Source organism: Bemisia tabaci, chromosome 4 (assembly GCF_918797505.1).
Source record: "Bemisia tabaci chromosome 4, PGI_BMITA_v3".
NCBI classification, from domain to species: domain Eukaryota; kingdom Metazoa; phylum Arthropoda; class Insecta; order Hemiptera; family Aleyrodidae; genus Bemisia; species Bemisia tabaci.
This window is the reverse complement of record NC_092796.1, coordinates 23,547,035-23,565,533: the sequence shown is the minus strand read 5'-3', so window position 1 is coordinate 23,565,533 and position 18,499 is coordinate 23,547,035. Positions and strand designations below refer to the sequence as shown.

Here is an 18,499-nt window from a genome sequence, read left to right as displayed (position 1 = left end):
TCCGGAGGAGCAGCTATCTTCATGATTAAAGTCAAGTCTAAAGGCCACCCAAGTAACTAAATTCGAAGCACACCCCGCATTCATCGATCTTGCATCGTATTTAGGTACACATTCATGGCCATTTAGGCCATACAGGCACGTTATACTGACATATTTTTATTCTGCATGTTAGAGATTAAGAGGATGAATGAAAATCACGTGAGGGATTAAACAAAATAGAAGCATATAATTTGAACAAAACAAAATTCGAGGTATACAAAATTGAAATTTACAAAATACGCTGTCATTCAAGTAGGTACCATTACGTTGTTTTACTCGGTCTTACCAAGGTGGAGAAAGGGCAAACGAAATGCCCTAAGAAATACTTGAGCCACCCCTGAACATGCTAAACTTGAGATTAGAAGAATTTTTATCCGCAGGTAGATAGACTTTCGTTTGATATACGAGAACGGAAAGGATGAAAATGATCAAATCAACCCCCATTTTATTTTTTAAAAAGAAAAAAAGGGATATACCTATTGCAAAGTTGTTGAAAAAAGTATCAGACAAAAAAACGATGGTGCTCCTAATGATTTTCATCTGAAATTAATTCTCACGTTCATGGCAGCTCTCAAGGTTGAGGCTGTAATGATGGTAAAAGAACTAAGTAGCAATAGAAGAATCAGACTTCGTAATCGGTCAAATTCTTTGAGAAATATGGCTCAATAAAATAGCAGGATTGCCATAATTTTAGACAAAAATGACCGACTAAACATTTGGAGATCCCACATAACCCTGTCTGAAGTGTCAAGTCATATAAAAGATTAAAAAGTAAATAGAAAATATTAGACCAAATCCAAAAACTGAAGCAGACTCTCACATAGTATTGCTTTGGACCGCCCAATTCAATCTGTGATGAGCGATCCTTACGAGCATAAGGGTTCATCTCAGACAAAACTAGTACCTAGCAGTATTATGTTTCTTGTGACATTTGACAAAGCGATAATTATAGTTAAATCAAATACTCCTCCTTTGCAGGAGCTCTATTGTGAATGAAACTAAATAGTGACTAATACCATTAAAAATGGCTGACCTCAGAAAAAAATAAAAATTATAAAAAAACAGTACGTAAGAGAAACAGAAATTATAAGCAACGCTCACGAAGTAAAACATCTAAAAGTAATTAGTGACAGAAAAAAGGAAAGAGGATTCAAAGTACTTGGAAAGAATGTCATTGGTGGACTGATCTTGTAATTTTAGGGACAGGAATAGAAAAAAAGTGTCTTCAAAAACTGAGGAAAATCAACATGACGTCACTTTCAGACAGCTTTCAATTACAAAAGGTTTAAAGACTTACTTAGTCTTCAGTTATCATTGTTAAATTCAAGACATTACAAATAAATTGTAATAACGATTTTAAAAGGCAAAACATGTTTCATTTAACCCTTAAAATATAGTAATTGTGGCTAAAATTAGACACAACATGAGTCACTTCATTCTCAATGCAAAATTGAATTAGGTTTTGAATGTCTGATTCCTACATAGTTCCCGGCATACTGAAATTTACTGTCATTATATTGCCAGGAAAACATGGAAAAATCACATGTTCTATAATATTTTAATGCTAGCAAAGAAAAATAAATAGAAAAATAAATATATTATAATTGGTATAGATCTGGAGCTGTCTTTTCAAGTCTTCAACTTACTTACAAAAAAAATGTAGGTAATAAATTCCATCAGCTACTATAAGTCTTTGACCAAAAATAATGAGGACATTCCTCTTTTTTAATATTTTCCATTTTTTAAGCAAGAGAGCACCTCACCTCCCTGTATTAAGAATTTACAACACCACCCAGCCTAATTGCTAGGATAATCAAAGATAGCATTACTCAAAAATTTTATAAACAGGTATAAAAATTTTAAAATAAGAATTATAAATTGTAGGATGGCTTAATTAAACAGTCCACGTAAGAAGTTAATATTCTTTACAACAGAAAATAGAAAATGATTTTACTAGTATTTCTTTTTTTTGCCTTAAGCGTTAGATTCAAAATATTGAGGGCTACCTGGCAGAATTATTTTTTAAAAATAGGAATAGTATCACAGTTGAAAATTCAGCCTATTGACGTTACTCAGATTAGTATCTCCAGTCCAAATAAGCCTACCCAGGGATAGAATACTTGTTATGAAACTTGGGATTTGATGGTAGGCTCTGGACCTTCATCTTTTTGTAAAATGTATAATCCAACACCATTTCTGAGCAAGACAACTGAGGAACTTGTATATTTTGTTGTGCCAATTTTATGGATTCAATTTCACAGTAAAAGGAAATTAAAAAATTAGGAGCGACTAACATGGAGTACATTATCATGTACAAATGTAAAATCTTTAGGTAAAACTGCCTCAGGTTTTTTTTTTCTTCCCTGCAAAACATTGGTTGAGTCAAATTTTTCCATAGCTTGCACAAAATATGCACTGATCTGAAGCTGAAATACAAAGCCTTTCGTAATGAATTTGTCATACATCTGACGTTAATAGATACTTCAAGACTTGAAAGCCATGCATTAAGTATCAATGAATATTAAACTTGAGTCTCATTACAATGTTTTAGAATTTTATCAGAACCATTTTCTAAAGATTGAATCCACAAGAAATAAATAGATACGTAAGTATTTTCAAGGGACATAATTTAGCGTTAAAGGTAAATATGTTTTTTAGAGCTAGCATAAATATAGGTATTTGTAACTTAGGCAACTTAGTAAAATTAATTTAATAATAACAAACGACCAATTCTTGCATTTTTTAAAGGGAAAAACATTAAAACAGAATTAAAAAAACATTCCTTACATACAGGCTTCTACAGATTACATCACTTCCGCCTTTATTTAACAGAAATCATGATACATGATAAGGATCATAAATATCACTAATGAGGTCAAGTTTTTGCATGTGCATACATTACATCATCAAATTTTGAAGTCATTGCACCTCAAAATTATGTTAAAATTACGAAATGAATAATTGTATCAATTGATTTTAACAGCTTAACAACAAGGCTTTCATTGGCAGAGTACCATCTGAGTTACTGAACTCCTTTTAGAGATTTTTTTTTCTGTATAGGACTTGCTTGATGGCTGCAAGCCAAATCAACAGGGAAAAGAAACAGAAAACTCCATTAAACCTTTGTTAACTCTGATGGCTCGTAAATAGCTTTCGTTAGTTGTACTACGGACCTCCTTTTTAGGGACTTCGACCTTAAAAATACATGCCATTCTTTTGGGGCATGTTTGAACTTGCTGTGGATCTTTTTCTTTTTCAAATGATCTGATTAAGACTTGAAAAATGTCATAGAACAAGATACAGATTTATACAAAAAAATTCCTGGAATTACTTTCAAAAGAATGGTCAATAATGGATATGAACACAGATAGAATAGATTCGGCTTCAGAGGGAAAGAGGTTAATTTTCAACAACTGTTCATCACAACCAGCTATCCCAAAAAAAAAACAGTCTACTGAAAAGGTAGGTAAACTGTACCAGAAAAAACAGTGTGAATATTTTTACATACTTCAGTACATAAATGAACAAATAAATCCGTACAAAATTAACCTGCATTTTCAAACAGGACTTGTCTGACTTGAAGAAATGCCTCTATACTGGTTACCTGAAACAAAAATAAACATAAGAAAACCTAGGTATTAAATCTACTTTAAATAAGTTATTTCATTAAAAAATGGAATTTGCAACAACAAGCAAAAATATAATATAATTAAGAGGTGGATTGACAAAAATGCATTGCAATTACTCAGCTGATAGTTGAGTCATTTCTATTTCGCCTCTTTCTTCATTCTCGCATCCCGCATTGAGAGTTTCTTTTTATTTGTTCCATAATATCACATTTTTATTTGTTCTTGTAAGCATTAAGTGCAGAATTTGTGGGGGGGGGGGAATCATACACATTACCTCTGCAGCAGAAATACAAGACCTGATATTTTTCATGTACAACACAATTCTTGAAATGAGAATGTACTCTTTTTTAAAGTGGAATTAGAAGTAATTAAACCAGTGAGGTAAACATGATCATATTTATAAATTTGTAATTATTTTGCATTTTTAAATAAAGGTTAAAAAACAGTTCTACTACCCACCTGATGTCCACATAATATAGCATGTGATGCCTTGTCTTTTGCTTTTCGATACTTTTGTTGGAAAAGCTTACCGTCAAAGTAAGGATGGATGAATGTCTGCAAAAAAAGGTATAACTAAATTAGAGCTGGATAAGAAATAGCTCACTTCAAAAAATAGCTAGCTAAAGTAAAAATGATCGATATCCAAAAATAAAACGAATCAAACAAACTGAGGCTAATCAGAGGCGATAAAACCAATTTAAGGATTTTTGGTATGTACGGCCAGAAATAATCTGCTTGGACTGGTAATTTTCATATTTTGTCACGGTTCATCCTACCTTTCTAATCGTCCAATTTCTTTTATTGCAGCAGATTTGCAGCTATTGACAGGTGAATGTCCCTGGATGAGCCTACTCTATTTTTGGAAATATGACCCAAGTTATTGTATATTACATGATAAAATTGTGAATACTCCTACTTAAACCTTGTAAATATTCAATTTTAGTCACAGTTTGCTCTAAAGATCTACTGAGCCAATCTTCATGAGTTTTCCCGATATCGATAGAAGAGAGTCCCTAGATGAGCTTGCTCTGTCTAGATGAACTCACAGGCGTTCGCGAAGCAAACCTAAGAGGGCGCCAAGCGCCGTGCGGCTAGCAGCTAGGAGCGTGTTCCCACGTTTTACATATTAAATGAATGCTAATGAGTAACATGCTGTGCTAGGATATTTTTTTTTTTATTTGTGGTAAATTTGTAGGAATTCTGTAAAAATCGTGAATCTTGTTTGGAAATACCATTTTAAATTTCAAAATTAATAATAATAAAAATAATAAATTATCAAAAAAAGTAATAACTCACCTTTGCTGGAGGGAGGGGATAGCCGCATGCACTGAGGAGAATGATTGTGGACCACAATGAGCGCATATAAATTGTGGCTATGCGAACTGCACGCAAATCTACAGGATCAGAAGGGAGACTGGCCAGTCTTTCGAGTGGAACTGTTGGTAAAGTTACTACTGTTGCTATCATAGCTTCGATTTCCCATGTAGCCAAAATTCTGTTATCCTACAATAATTAAAATTTCAAAAGAGGCGGTTATTTACCTAGATAGATAACTGGCCAAAGGCTAAAGGGCAAATTAGAATTTTTTTGGATTTTGACTTTTTTCTTGAATCATCTAGTGAGGATGTGTACCTCAGGAATGAGGCACTTCAGGTGCTTGAAAGAGCTTGCAAAAGTTCAGGAAAATAGCTCGTATAAAAAAGGGTACACTGATTTTCCATAATCATGTTCCTTCATCACAAATGTGAGATAACTTCATTAAAACCAAAAAGTGCTGAAAATTTCATCTGAGATTGGTGTCAAAGGATCTTAATTCAGCCTATCATTGTTAAAAATACGGTGAAAGGACCTACATCTGAACATGGGCACGAAAAGAACCTTACCTGTAAAGTTTGATTGAAGCTGCATCACTAAAAGGAATAACTAACTCAAGAGTGACCTACATTAAAGTTCGATCAATATTGGATATAATTATTCTTTCAAAAGAAAAACTGGGAAAGATATATTTCTAAAATAAATTAACTTACAACAATGTAAAACATCACAGCTGTAGGTAGCACCAAATTTTGAGGCAGGTGCCTCAATTTTGCTGGATTTAAACGTGATGAGATACCATGGGCAAATAGCTGCCAACGGGCATTCTGTAAGTCCTGGGTCCTATCGTCACTCCAAAGAGCAAGCAGTCCAGGATGCGGATCTGAAATTCAGGAAAAATACGCAGCTGTAACAGTTAAAGTTATAGCGGTGAAAAAATGCAGAATTTTGTACTGAGCCAATTAACTAGAAGAAAAGTATGTAAGCTCACTACTAATAGATTCTCTTGGAGCTTGAGAAGTTTTGATGCAAAAGGTGGTTAAGTTCTTTTCGGTAAAATAAATTTGACACTTTTTTTTGAGTAGACAGCTAGACCCACATTGACTGTATCAATGATGTACAGCCATGGTGGATAAGAAGCTTTTCCATTTCAGGAAAGTTGAAGATGTTCAAGGCTACATTTTGTTTTTAATTATTCACCTGCTGTTGACTGTGTTAAGAGATAGGTTTATAAGTAATGTAATAGATAGTTGGTAAGTTATGTGCAGGTGAAGACGCAAAATAATTTAATTAATCTCAACATGTGTGGTTTGCAATTAAGAACCACCATTTTATGACAAGATAAATGCAAGTGGATTGAGACTTATGCTTTTGAGCCAGTTTTTAGAGGATTTATGAAGATCGACTTAAGGACAAAAATAGAGTCGGTCAGAACTGCAAGCTTAAATTAACTTGTCAGAAGCCGCCATTCATCTCAAAAAAACTTTCAATGCTATGTTAGGCTCTAATTTTTAGGGGTTGATCGGTGAGCATTTGCATAGTGCACGAAGCATTGCTGTGGCAGTAGGAGTTATAAGAATTGACACAACTCACGATTATGAACTACATGTGATATCTCTATGAGCACTGGTTTTCCATGAAGTCCATAGAATAAAATACGAACTCCAAGAATTGTGTCGAAAGAACTTCAATTTTTAAAAACCTCCGGATTTATTTTAAAAAATGATTTTGATAATAACTGGTATAAGACATCTACAGCTCATTTATACAGCTAACTCAAGACCATTAAAAGTCAAAATACAAGCTTTGATAGTTTCACCGTCAATGTGTTCTTTTATTTGACAGGATCAAAACTTATTTAAGATTAATTGAAACACTAACCAGAGGGAGGTGCAGGCTTAATCCGTGTTGGCTCATTTAGACTGTTTGGCCCTTCCATACACCACTCCAGAACAAACTGAGGCTCCAGATTTAAAGGCTTTTCATGGAACAAAATTCCATAGAGCCTTGTCCTCATCGGACGCAGCAGACGAGCAAACGGAGGCAGATCTCTCTCACGATAGTCTTCAAAAGCTGTGGAGGTTTCGAAGGGTTCGCCATTCACGATAGCGAAAACAGTTGCTGTAGAGTAGTTTGATCTGTGCAGTTCTTCTGCTCGCTGCAAAACAGCGTTCCAATGAGGATGATTTGGAGCCGTAGTGCCTAGAGAATGGAAAATATGTATTGATGAAAAAAATTACAAGCACAAAAAAAATCATAGGTTGAAAATGAAATGGCTTTAAAATCAGAAGATGTATTAAAATCCACCATAGGTCCAAATTTACACAATTTAATTGCCTTAAAAAGTACATTTTGAATTTGGATAGACGAAACCAATTAATCATTTCAATCAACTGTGTCATCGATCATTTTTGTTGTGCGTTGAAAAATATTACGAACAAAAGTAAGTAACAAAAAAAGTCGAATTTGCATTACTTTGTCAATAGGATTTGTATTACAAAATGACGACTTGAAAAAAGTGATGAAACTGCACCATGAAAAAAAGGAAGTTTAAAAGGAAAATATTTGACTATTAAATTAAAGAATTAGAGATAAGTGTTGTATTCCATCACACAAAAAGAGAAACAATTTTACAGGAATTCTATGTCTCACCACAGAGCACACCAAACCTCAACTAACAACTAACAATACGTTTCAGAAAACCTTAAGGATGAAAGGAGTACAACAAAACTGCTTAGGCTTTTAAGGTCTGAAAACCATGGTTATTCCAACAAAAGATACTTTGTAACATTTTGGGAGGAATTCAATCGATAAGGGGCTATTCTTACAATAACTTACGTTTCACAATCTTTGTCGAGGATAAGTAGCTACGAATGCTCGTTGCAAAAACATTGGCAGCCCTTGGATCATTCAAGGCTTCTCGAGCGATATGAGGCAAAGCTTGAATAACAGCTTCTCCAGGCGGGAACTGTTGTATATACCTTGCTAGAGCTGGGAAGAGAGTCTTAAAATTGACATCATAGCCGCCACCGGTATACTTCCGGCAGAGAAACCTGTGAAAAGGCTGCAAGATGCACCAATGAATAAAAAGGCCTATTTCAGCAGAGTTATAGTGCATGATGAGATCTTGATCTAGGTAAATTACCAATTTATTAGTTACGAAGGTATCGAACCCAATCAGAAGATTTTTACCGGCGAGTGGCAAACACAAAATATTTTATTTCTTCTCTGCTATTTTAATATGACAATAAAGCAGTATAAAATAACTTAACAAAACAGCTACACTAAAACTTATTTGCTTGAATGAGGAGTTTTTTAGATATTGAATTCCCAGATATATTTAGTGACTGATTATTATTACTAACACCAGTTTTATATTTTACCTATTGACTAAATGAATAAACAAATCAGGAAGGAGGGAAATTATCTTGAGAAATTTTCTAAAGAAGGTAGATACGATTTTCATAACTTGACTTTAAATTCAGGTACATCAAGGTAATTTTAGTGAAAATTTTGGGGCAAAAGCTATAAAAAAGACATTTTGCAATTTACCTTCAAATCGGAAAAACTGACAAGGTCATTTCCTGCTAATGTAGCAAACAGAGGAAGCTGAGATGTTTCCAGACCTAGATATTCTGCGAACCCTCTTCGATCGTAATTGAAAGTTCGCATCGTGCGAAGATTGAAATGCTGTGCAGAAAGGTAGTACGTTCCACCTTCATAGATTAAATAGTCTGAATCTTGGCCGAATATGGCTAGACACTTTCGCTCACGAGCATAATGTGCAATTTCCGTGTCAGTCTCATCAACGGACTGGTAAACCTACCATCAAAACAAAACGAATATTAAAATATATTATTAATAAAGTTTCAAACGGTCAGTAATAAACAGAAGAATTTTTCTTACTTTTGCATGAAGAAAATTGCATAAATTCACCTGCCTGAATTCTACTGAGTCCTTACGTGTGGAAGATGTCCGTTTGAATATAAAATCCAATGCAGATAATTTTTTTAATATTTTTTTTTTTTTTTTTAATAATATATTCTGGTTGTTTATGAGTCAGTCACTTATGTTGCAACCATTTACTGCGCAAGATAAATCAAAGCACAAAACACAAGTTTAGTTAGGTAAAGAATCTCTTATCCTAAACATAAGAAGTTTGTTTAGGCTGTTTCAACAATTTCCTAGGGCTTTAAAAAATTTACAGCAAATGATCCTTTGAATCTGGATTGCTAATTCATTTAAACCCGCTCTGAATTTTTCTGCTGTACCATATTTTAGGATACCTAGTTAAACATTTTCAATGAGGCTTGTAATTTCATGTGGTTTTGTAGGCATCGGACTTATAAGATCTCAAAAATTCATTTCTTCAGCAAGTTCTTTCTTAATTTTGCCAATTTCACCTCTCATCCCTAAGTCTTTCACCCACATTAACAATCTACAAATTCCAGAACTGGATATAATTACCTCACAGCCAAAAATATGCTCAAGATAATGCTGACTGAGCGTGCCAACCCCAGGTGGAAGAGAGAAGAGCGACTGATGCAAATCCGTGGTGCGCAATCCATCAGAAAGCTGGTCAAACATTTGGTAGACTCTTTCCAACCTTTCAAAGCATCGCTTGATCCACTCTTTTCGCTTTGGGTTCACCGTGCCACCTCCGAAATAGAATACTAACTTCACGCCAATTTGCTTGAAAGCTTGCACAAACTTGCCAAGTTTCTCAATGTACTCCTTGTATTGACCACCAGAGACCCAGTCGAGACCCTTGTAAATATGACCCAGGCAAGATGAGCCATCAACGACAATAACAGGCTCCTTGCCACCTGTTTGTCGCCTGAGGAAACAAAAGAATGATTGAATTAAATTGGTGATTTTACACCATCTGGAAGAAGCTGACAGGAACAGAGTCTTGTAGTCCATGCCAGGAAAAGTGTCTAGTGAGGGGCGGAATCGGATAAGTGGTGGGAGGTGGGGTCAGGTGAGTGGCAAGGTCTATTTTCTAATGGATGATTGGCTTTGTCAAGCCTAGATCCTTTGAATAAGCCGATATGGCGGTGTTTCAAACCTTAACAAGTAACTGACTTCACTCCTCACTCGCCACCTTTTGTAGCATGGACAGTGGAAGAAATTTGCTGGCATAATTTACTATTCTGCAATTTTTTAGCTCTACAATCTAAACAATCTTGTTCAATTCCAAACAGCCCAGTAAATAAACAACCTGAATGTTCAGATATTTTCATTCTTGACCACGGGTCAAACTTGATTTTTTCCCCCTTTTTTTCCTTCATTTCCCTGGATGACTGATACCTAGAATAGATGCCTTCATGATCAAAGGAATGTAAAGCAATTTTTTTTCCCACTGCTTCAGCAAATTAGTTTCCTGATGGGAAGTTAGGAAAAATTGAGCACTTTGGCATCGTATTGCCTGGGCTCAAATGACACTTGTGATATTTTGCCTAGAAGGGTACAGTGTGGTGTGGTAAGGCCTTGTCATCTTTTGTTTTAAATCTATCTTAAATGTTCTATAGTGCAAGAGAAGAAAAAAATTATACTTTACTCAAACTTGCACTTCAACATGAATGGACCAAACTTCGGATAATTTTTAAGTCATGTGGAACAAACAATTCGGATACTAGAGCTATACCTGTATGAATACAAATACTGACAACTGACGTCCATGTAAATTTTCATTTTGGAGGAGGATGCGGTGCATTCAGTGAAAAAAGTAATTTGATAATGAAAACTTACTTGTATTCTTCAACAAGTTGCTCAATGCTGACTTCATAGTAACAATTTGGTGGACAAAATTTCTCAATAAAAGTTTGTAAGCCTCGTATTCCCATGGTGTAAAATATAAAATAAGAGAATTAAATTTGCCACAATTTTTTAGTTTCCATTGGATGTCACTGAAAACAAAACAAAACAGTAAAATTGAAACAAAAGAGAGGATAGGTACTTCATTTTCACTAATACTTATTGTTTTCATTTTTTTTTTTTTTTTTCATACTTACTTATGAGATTATTATTTTTGTTATAAGTGTTTACTTAGATTAATTACTATGCAGGCCATGGACTCCACCAAACTCATTCAACTGAGACTCTAGTCAACAACTAATGATAGCACATTGGTTACCTACTTTGGTTGTCTAGCACAATCGAATTGCTTGTTGGTCGCTCTGGTAGTTTCGTTGTCTATCTGCCATTTATCATTCTTTCACAAACCTAAGAGTCCACCATACATATACTAGGGGACGTTTGCCTGCATGCCTTAAATGCAAGGGCTATGATGCATTCTGTTACCAGCCACTGGTGCATTGACTAATGGATTTACAATTGTACATAATATAGGATCAACCATATGGCCCAATTCAATGGATCTTTCGCACCTCCAGGTTAGTGCAACTACATTTAAGGTAACCATTTCCTTGCCAATGGTTCACCAAAAAGAATAGTTTAAAAAAACTTGAGCAAATTTCATTTGCATAATCATCAGCAAATGCCATAGGAAATGAGAGAGACTATTCATTGAATGTGGTCAATATTCAAAAGATTCAAGCAAGACTTAAGTAAGGATACACCTAGATATGCACGCTACTAAGTTGAATAAATCAAGTTAGAAAATATTCCATGAAAGTATGAATAGAAGGGTCTTCAGCTCGGCTGGCACTTGTTTCCACTCTGTTCGCAAGCGACTGCAATGCAGTTCTCCAATCGGGATCAAGGATTGACTACGCTCACGATCGGGCCACGGTCAATCCTCGATTGCTATTAGACAACTACATTACGGTTGCTTGTAAATGGAATACAAACAATTTCCGAATTGGCTGAAAACACCTACCGCAAAATGAGACCAACACAGTTTGATCTCCTCAATGTGCATCAATTTTAGATGATATTTGAAACAAGTTACGAGGAGACCAGCTTTGCAAGTGCTTTTTCCCACCTACTTATCCATAGCTACGAAGGGAATACGGTAAGTCCCCTTTCATAATTTCTCCTTCATGAGATCATTCAAGATACAGACTTTTTTTTCTGAAAGACCCGATTAAAACAGTTGAACAGTGCTGCTGAAAAGTTGACATTCTGTGCTATGATAATGATGATGATGACTAAATAATCAAGCTGGTTGTTGACTTACATTACAAATCAGGCTCGATTACACTACGATAGTAGCTATTCCCACTGCAGAAAACAATACACGCATACTATACTGAAACTGGTTAAATATTTTGAAATCTTCTATGTACCATAACAAATTCTCACTGTTTCACTGAAAATAAGTATTAAATTTTGTTTATTCAGGTAATGGGGCCTCTTTTGGTCCTCCTCAGGTAATGACTCCCAGGTGTCCGTGTCCATGTCCATGCAAAACCTAACCTATCTCTCCAGTGCAAAACAAAAACAAAGACGACGAAAGCGCTGAGTATAATGTGTTGCCTATCCTTCACTTTCAAGGAAACTTTAATGAACACAATCAAAGCGGGACTGTCACTGTGTAAGCGCATAAGCGCCAGCTTTATCCGTCAATGCATTATTGGCCATTGTATCCCTGCGTGAAAAAACTTGGAAAATTGAACAGCCTCAAAAATTTCGAATAATATATTTATGTATATGACTATGGATTTCAAAGCTTACTGTTTTATTTTTTTCCCGGCTATTAAAAAAAGACCGACATAAAAGATGTTACCAGGCTTTTTGAATAAATAATCGTATTCATTCTTGATACATCGGTAAAAAACGGTCAAAACAGAACCAAAGTGGACCTTTTACGATTTTCAGGTGCCTCTGCATGTTTTACTGTCCCTTAAAAAAATCCCGCTTGTGGCTCCTGGTGAGAAATGAAATTTCAAAAAGCGCTTCTGGGTGAGCGCTTCCCCAAAGTTCCTTCCCTATCCATTTTCAAAGGGTGTTACCTCACAAAGGGGACACAGCTTACAAGTTCTCTGGGAAATTCGTATTTAATTGGGGAAAATTTGACAACCCTCGAATGTCTATACGACATTTTTCCTTCCAGCCCGTGTCCCACGATCAAGTGACCCATGAAATACTCATCAAATGCAAGATGGCGACTGGTTCTCACGCAAAGTCCGCTATCAAAAGTCAGCGGGCCGTCAAATGTTGATGAACCCGCCATCATGCGTTTGCTGAGTGCATTTGACCGTGGGACACGGGCTTTGCGCTTCAGTATTGATAATAATCTAGCATCGGACGGTGATTATCGGTAATAACGCCTTGAGGCAACTATTCGTGCTCTATGGGCTTCCGTGTTGCATTCTAAAAATTGAAGGCGCTCCGGTAAGGCCATGCAGCCGTGCTCGAAGCGGCATGACACGCTGCGCGCTGTCACGACTCTGTATAGCGGTGGGATATGATACCCTGATTAGTGGAAATGATGCGAAAAAATAGTTTTCTGTCCTCTCACCTAAGTTTTTAACTTTTTATCGGAAAATTTCCTCTTGTCACGTATCAGCAACGGCGCGCGGCGCACCATACTGCCTCATTGACAAGAGTGAACGGAGCTCCTTCTAATTTTTCATATGCAACACGCACGTTCATAGAATACGAATAGATGTATCAAAGCGTTATTTTCAACAGCAATAATAAAACAATTTACACAGCGGGTAACGAGACTAATTTTCACGAATAAAACCAAAACGTTTCGGCTGAAAACTCAGCCTTCCTCAGTTGGATATAAAATAGTAAAAAAATAAAATAATATAAAATTTAAAAATCTAAAAACATAGTACATGGCCTGTACCTTTCCAGGCTTCAAGCTGCTTTCAAGCAGGTTTTAGATGTTTAAATTTTATTTCATTTATTTTTTTACTGTTTTATCCAACTGAGGAAGGCTGAGTTTTCAGCCGAAACGTTTTGGTTTTATTCGTGAAAATTAGCCGTGTTACCGGCTGCGTAAATTGTTTCATTCTTGTATATCTTGTCACGGGCTGTGGAGCATCAATCATATCTCATTTTCAACAGCATTGAAGTGAATGAGATATTGACATGAGAAGGCCTGTCCCGTCTCATTCTACCACAGTGTCATTAAAAAATAAAATTGTAAAATGCGTCCATTAAAAATAGATTCAAATATTGAACTTCAAATGACCAGGGCCGGATTAAGGGGGTGGCCGCATGGGCCGCGGCCCATGGCGACAAATTTAGGGGGCGGCAAATTCTGCAATTTTTTTTTAAATGTAGGTGTAAAAATAAAATTGCAAACGGGAAAAGGCGACAAAATCTTGCATTTCCTGTGAGCATCGTAATTTCTAATTTTGTCATTTTGCGGTGATACAAAAGAAAGCACCTTTAATTAGTCGAGTTATGAGAGAAACCAAACACGCGATTTGCCCAGAACGCTCATTTATGAACATTCTTGGCCGTTTTGGTCTGACATTGGAATCTGAATTTTGTCAGTGACATTTTTGTGTCAGAAGGTTGGCTGCCCTTTCATTAGTCTAGTTGAGAGAGAAACCAAATACGCAATTTGGCCTGGAGCGGCGCGGCGCAGAGAGCAATGATGACGAGGACTTGAGATGAAAAGGGGAGGCCCTTGGCACAGCGGTCGGCATGTAACACATATTAGCGCCTACAATATTGCATGAATACTTCACGCATAACGGCAAACACAGAGCGGTCAGCAGCGGTCACCGTGTAACGCACAGCGCCTACAAGAGTGTAGGAATACTTCACGCATTGCGCCAAACAAAGTGCGATCAGCACGGCGCGGCGGTGGAAGTTAAAATTATTGAACCACATTTATGATTGTTCTTTCATAATTTTTTCGTTCACTTCTTATTGATGGAAGGCATTGTCCACACAGAAACAGGTTTACGGAACTTAACTTTCGTGCCAAGTTCCGTGAATTTTTGCTAGCCGTGTTGATAGGGCCTCCGCAAAAAATGTATCCAACACGAGTATACGCGTCTTATGCATCTCTCTCCCTCTGGCACGTTCACTTGACGGTTTTTATTGATGTTTCAAAACGAATGAGATGGGGGCGGCAAAATACAGACGGCCCATGGGTGGCATGTAGGTAAATCCGGCCCTGCGAATGACCGATACATACCAATAGGTTCACAGCAATATTTATTGGTTTCATCAAAGCCTATGAAGCTATGTAAATGTGAGGCTTTCAAATAGATGCTTAACTTATTTAATTTGACTCCCGCGGGTCAATTATTGAAAGTTTAAAGCATCCCGGTAAGACATCGAAATGCGATATATTGCGTGATTAAGATAGGGCCATGTGCGTTGTCTTGTCCTGGATTTTTTTTTTATTTTATTTTATTTTTTTTTTTTAACAATATTTAGTTCAAACGAAGGGGGAGTCCGGGGGGACCTAGCCCTCTTAGAACTGAAAATAGTATCATATGCCCCCCCCCCCAAGAAAAAAATGTTCCAGATGTTTTGAATGCAACAATTCGCAAGTATTTTGTGCTGAAAGTAGAAAAAAAAAAGAAAAAAAAACATAATTATTCCGCAGAAATTGATGGAAAAATTCTTTATGGAAGCTTCAAAATGCGTCCGATTAGTCGTATAAATTCTACAGTTTCTCGGGGGATGCCCCTCGGACCCCCCCTCCCCCCTCTCCGTGCTTGGGGCCCGGACCTTAAAACTGATACCAGGGCCCGAGATGGGATGTGGCGAGCCTGCATGAAGTTTATTTCCATTTAAATCTTCCGTCACATTCATACGGCGCAATGATACAACTATTTGAATGCTCCGGAATGCGTGAGGTATCACGCCGCATTTGAAGGCGTTTTCAAATCAGCCAAGTTCCGATACCCGGATTATCGTTTTGCATAGTTCAAATTCTTTTCTTATATTCCGTGCCACTTGTTTATTTTTAATCCTCGTAGAAAAACCACCCATTTGTAAATACAATTCTACCTGGAGCGCACTTCAGCTATGCATTCACCACTGCAAAAATGTCAAAGGAAATCGACTAGCCCAGCGTGCATGGAGGCTATTTCCATTTAAATCTTCCGTCACATTCTTACGGCGCAATGATACAACTATTTTAACTCTCCGGAATGCGTGAGGTATCACGCCGCATTTGAAGGCGTTTTCAAAACAGCCAAGTTCCGTTATCGGAATAATCGTTTTCCAAAGTTCATATTATTTTGTTTCCATTTCTAACCACTTGTTTAATTATAATCCTCCTATAAAAACCACCCATTTGCTAAACACAATTCTACCTGAAGCGCACTTAAGCGCATTCATGACTGTAAAAATGTTAACGGAAATCGAAGGGCCAGCTTGCATGAAGGCTATTTCAATTGCAATCTTCCGTTGCATTTCTAAGGCTCGATGATACAACTATTTGAACTCTCCAGAATGCGTGAGGTATCACGCAGCATTTGAAGGCGTTTTCAAAACAGCCAAGTTCCGTTATCGGAATGACCGTTTTGCATAGTTCATATTATTTTGTTATATTCCGTGCCACTAGTTTATTTTTAATCCTCGTAGAAAAACCACCCATTTGTAAATAAAATTCTAGCTGAAGCGCACTTCAGCTTAGCATTCACCACTGCAAAAATTTCAGGGGAAATAGACAAGCCCAGCGTGCATGGAGGCCATCTCCATTTAGGTAAATCTTCCATCACATTCATACGGCGCAATGATACAACTATTTGAATGCTCCGGAATGCGTGAGGTATCACGCCGCATTAGAAGGCGTTTTCAAATCAGCCAAGTTCCGATACCCGGATTATCGTTTTGCATAGTTCATATTCTTTTCTTATATTCCGTGCCACTTGTTTATTTTTAATCCTCGTAGAAAAACCACACATTTGTAAATACAATTCTAGCTGAAGGGCCTGGCCCTCTCCGTTATCGGAATAATCGTTTTCCATAGTTCATGTTATTTTGTTTCCATTTCTAACCACTTGTTTAATTATAATCCTCTTATAAAAACAACCCATTTGCTAAACACAATTCTACCTGAAGCGCACTTAAGCGCATTCATGACTGCAAAAATGTTAACGGAAATCAAAAAGGCCAGCTTACATGAAGGCTATTTCAATTGCAATCTTCCGTCGCATTTCTAAGGCGCAATGATACAACTATTTGAACTCTCCGGAATGCGTGAGGTATCACGCCGTATTTGAAGGCGTTTTCAAAACAGCCAAGTTCCGTTATCGGAATAATCGTTTTGCATAGTTCATATTATTTTGTTTCCATTTCTAACCACTTGTTACATATAATCCTCCTATAAAAATTACCCATTTGCTATATACAATTCTAGCTGTAGCGCACTTCGGCTATGCATTCACCACTGCAAAAATGTCAAAGGAAATCGCTGAGCCCAGCGTGCATGAAGGCAGGCCCGCCACAAGGGTGGGATAGTGGGTCCCTGGTACCGGGGCCCCGTGTTACCCGTGAAAAACCACTACGAATTCACATGCAACCCTTGTTTCGTATGAAAAAGTGAAAAATTTACCCTAAAAATTTCGCAAAAGGTGAATAGATTTTCAGAACACGCTGGGGCACTGTAGAATTCTTCTAAATTTTAAAAGAAGTATACTTCCTGGAAAATTTCTATCTATTTTCAAGATTTTCAGTACAGAGGGATATTTTTAGTAACTGCGTTTCATTTTCTTCCGTCTTCAGATGCTAAGAGTCCCCAGTCTGGGCATCCTCGACTTCAATGGCTCATGGCTCAACTCCCTTGCCATAGACAAACGAAGGGGGAGTCCAGGGGGGCCTGGCCCTTTAAGAACTGAAAATAGTAACATATCGACGGTGAGACTACCAAACCACGTATCTCGTTTGCGGTGTTTAAAAATCTACGCTCGCATTTTACTTTTTTGAAGTTGACCAAATCAATATCATTCCTTGAAATTTTCACAGAATTTTCTCTGCACAAAGAGGAAAAATCACAGAAATTTTCAAGACTAGACGTTAAGTAGTTTTTCATTTAAAAAATAAAGTATGACAGGAAGTCTGCGACGTCGCAAACCGAGATACGTGGTTTGGTAGTTTCACCGTCGATATGCCCCCCCCCCCCCCAAAAAAAAATGGTCCAGATGTTTTGAATGCAACAATGCGCAAGTATTTTGTGCTGAAAGTAGAAAAAAAAAACAACATAATTATTCCGCAGAAATTGATGGAAAAATTATTTATGGAAGCTTCAAAATGCGTTCGATTAGTCGTATAGATTCTAAAATTTCTCGGGGCATGCCTTTCGGACCCCCCCCCCCCTCCGTGCTTGGGGCCCGGACCTTAAAACTGGTACCAGGGCCCGAGATGGGATGTGGCGGGCCTGAGCGCACCATAGGAAAAATTAAATCGACCTATATTTGAGTACTTTTACTACAATTGGGACTGTGGGTGGATGTTCCTCTATATTTGCCGCGGAGTGCTCATCTGCTCACGAGTGGCCGATGCGCACTTTTCGGAGGCATGCTTCAGCTGCTCTGCCGTGCTAAGGAAGAACGCCGCATGAGCCTTCAGACGTTGCCATGTTTCCTTCGATAAAAATCAAATTTAGTGGGAAACTCGTGAATGTTTTT

At 37.1% G+C, this 18,499-nt stretch overlaps 1 protein-coding gene across 1 annotated transcript; it reads right to left on the bottom strand.

Moving 5' to 3' along the window:
• Positions 1 to 206: 206 nt before the first annotated feature.
• Positions 207 to 12,363, bottom strand: LOC109039012 (constitutive coactivator of peroxisome proliferator-activated receptor gamma). The gene is made up of 10 exons (XM_019054325.2): positions 12,124 to 12,363; positions 10,734 to 10,891; positions 9,450 to 9,819; positions 8,535 to 8,804; positions 7,821 to 8,046; positions 6,864 to 7,184; positions 5,696 to 5,865; positions 4,965 to 5,171; positions 4,128 to 4,223; positions 207 to 3,643 (listed from the first exon to the last, which is right to left on the bottom strand). The coding sequence occupies exons 2-10, from the start codon at positions 10,826 to 10,828 to the stop codon at positions 3,584 to 3,586; spliced, it is 1,815 nt and encodes a 604-aa protein (XP_018909870.2). The 5' UTR covers positions 10,829 to 10,891; positions 12,124 to 12,363; the 3' UTR covers positions 207 to 3,583.
• Positions 12,364 to 18,499: the final 6,136 nt, after the last annotated feature.

What these genes read in the sequence shown, in the direction of transcription:
- LOC109039012 (XM_019054325.2), bottom strand. Translation starts at nt 10,828, where the DNA reads ATGGGAATACGAGGCTTACAAACTTTTATTGAGAAATTTTGTCCACCA. An exon ending in AGCATATTTTTGGCTGTGAG is followed by an intron (nt 8,805 to 9,449) that starts GTAATTATATCC and finishes TTTTGATGGTAG; the next exon opens with GTTTACCAGTCCGTTGATGA. An exon ending in ATCCCCTCCCTCCAGCAAAG is followed by an intron (nt 4,224 to 4,964) that starts GTGAGTTATTAC and finishes CTTTTTTTGCAG; the next exon opens with ACATTCATCCATCCTTACTT.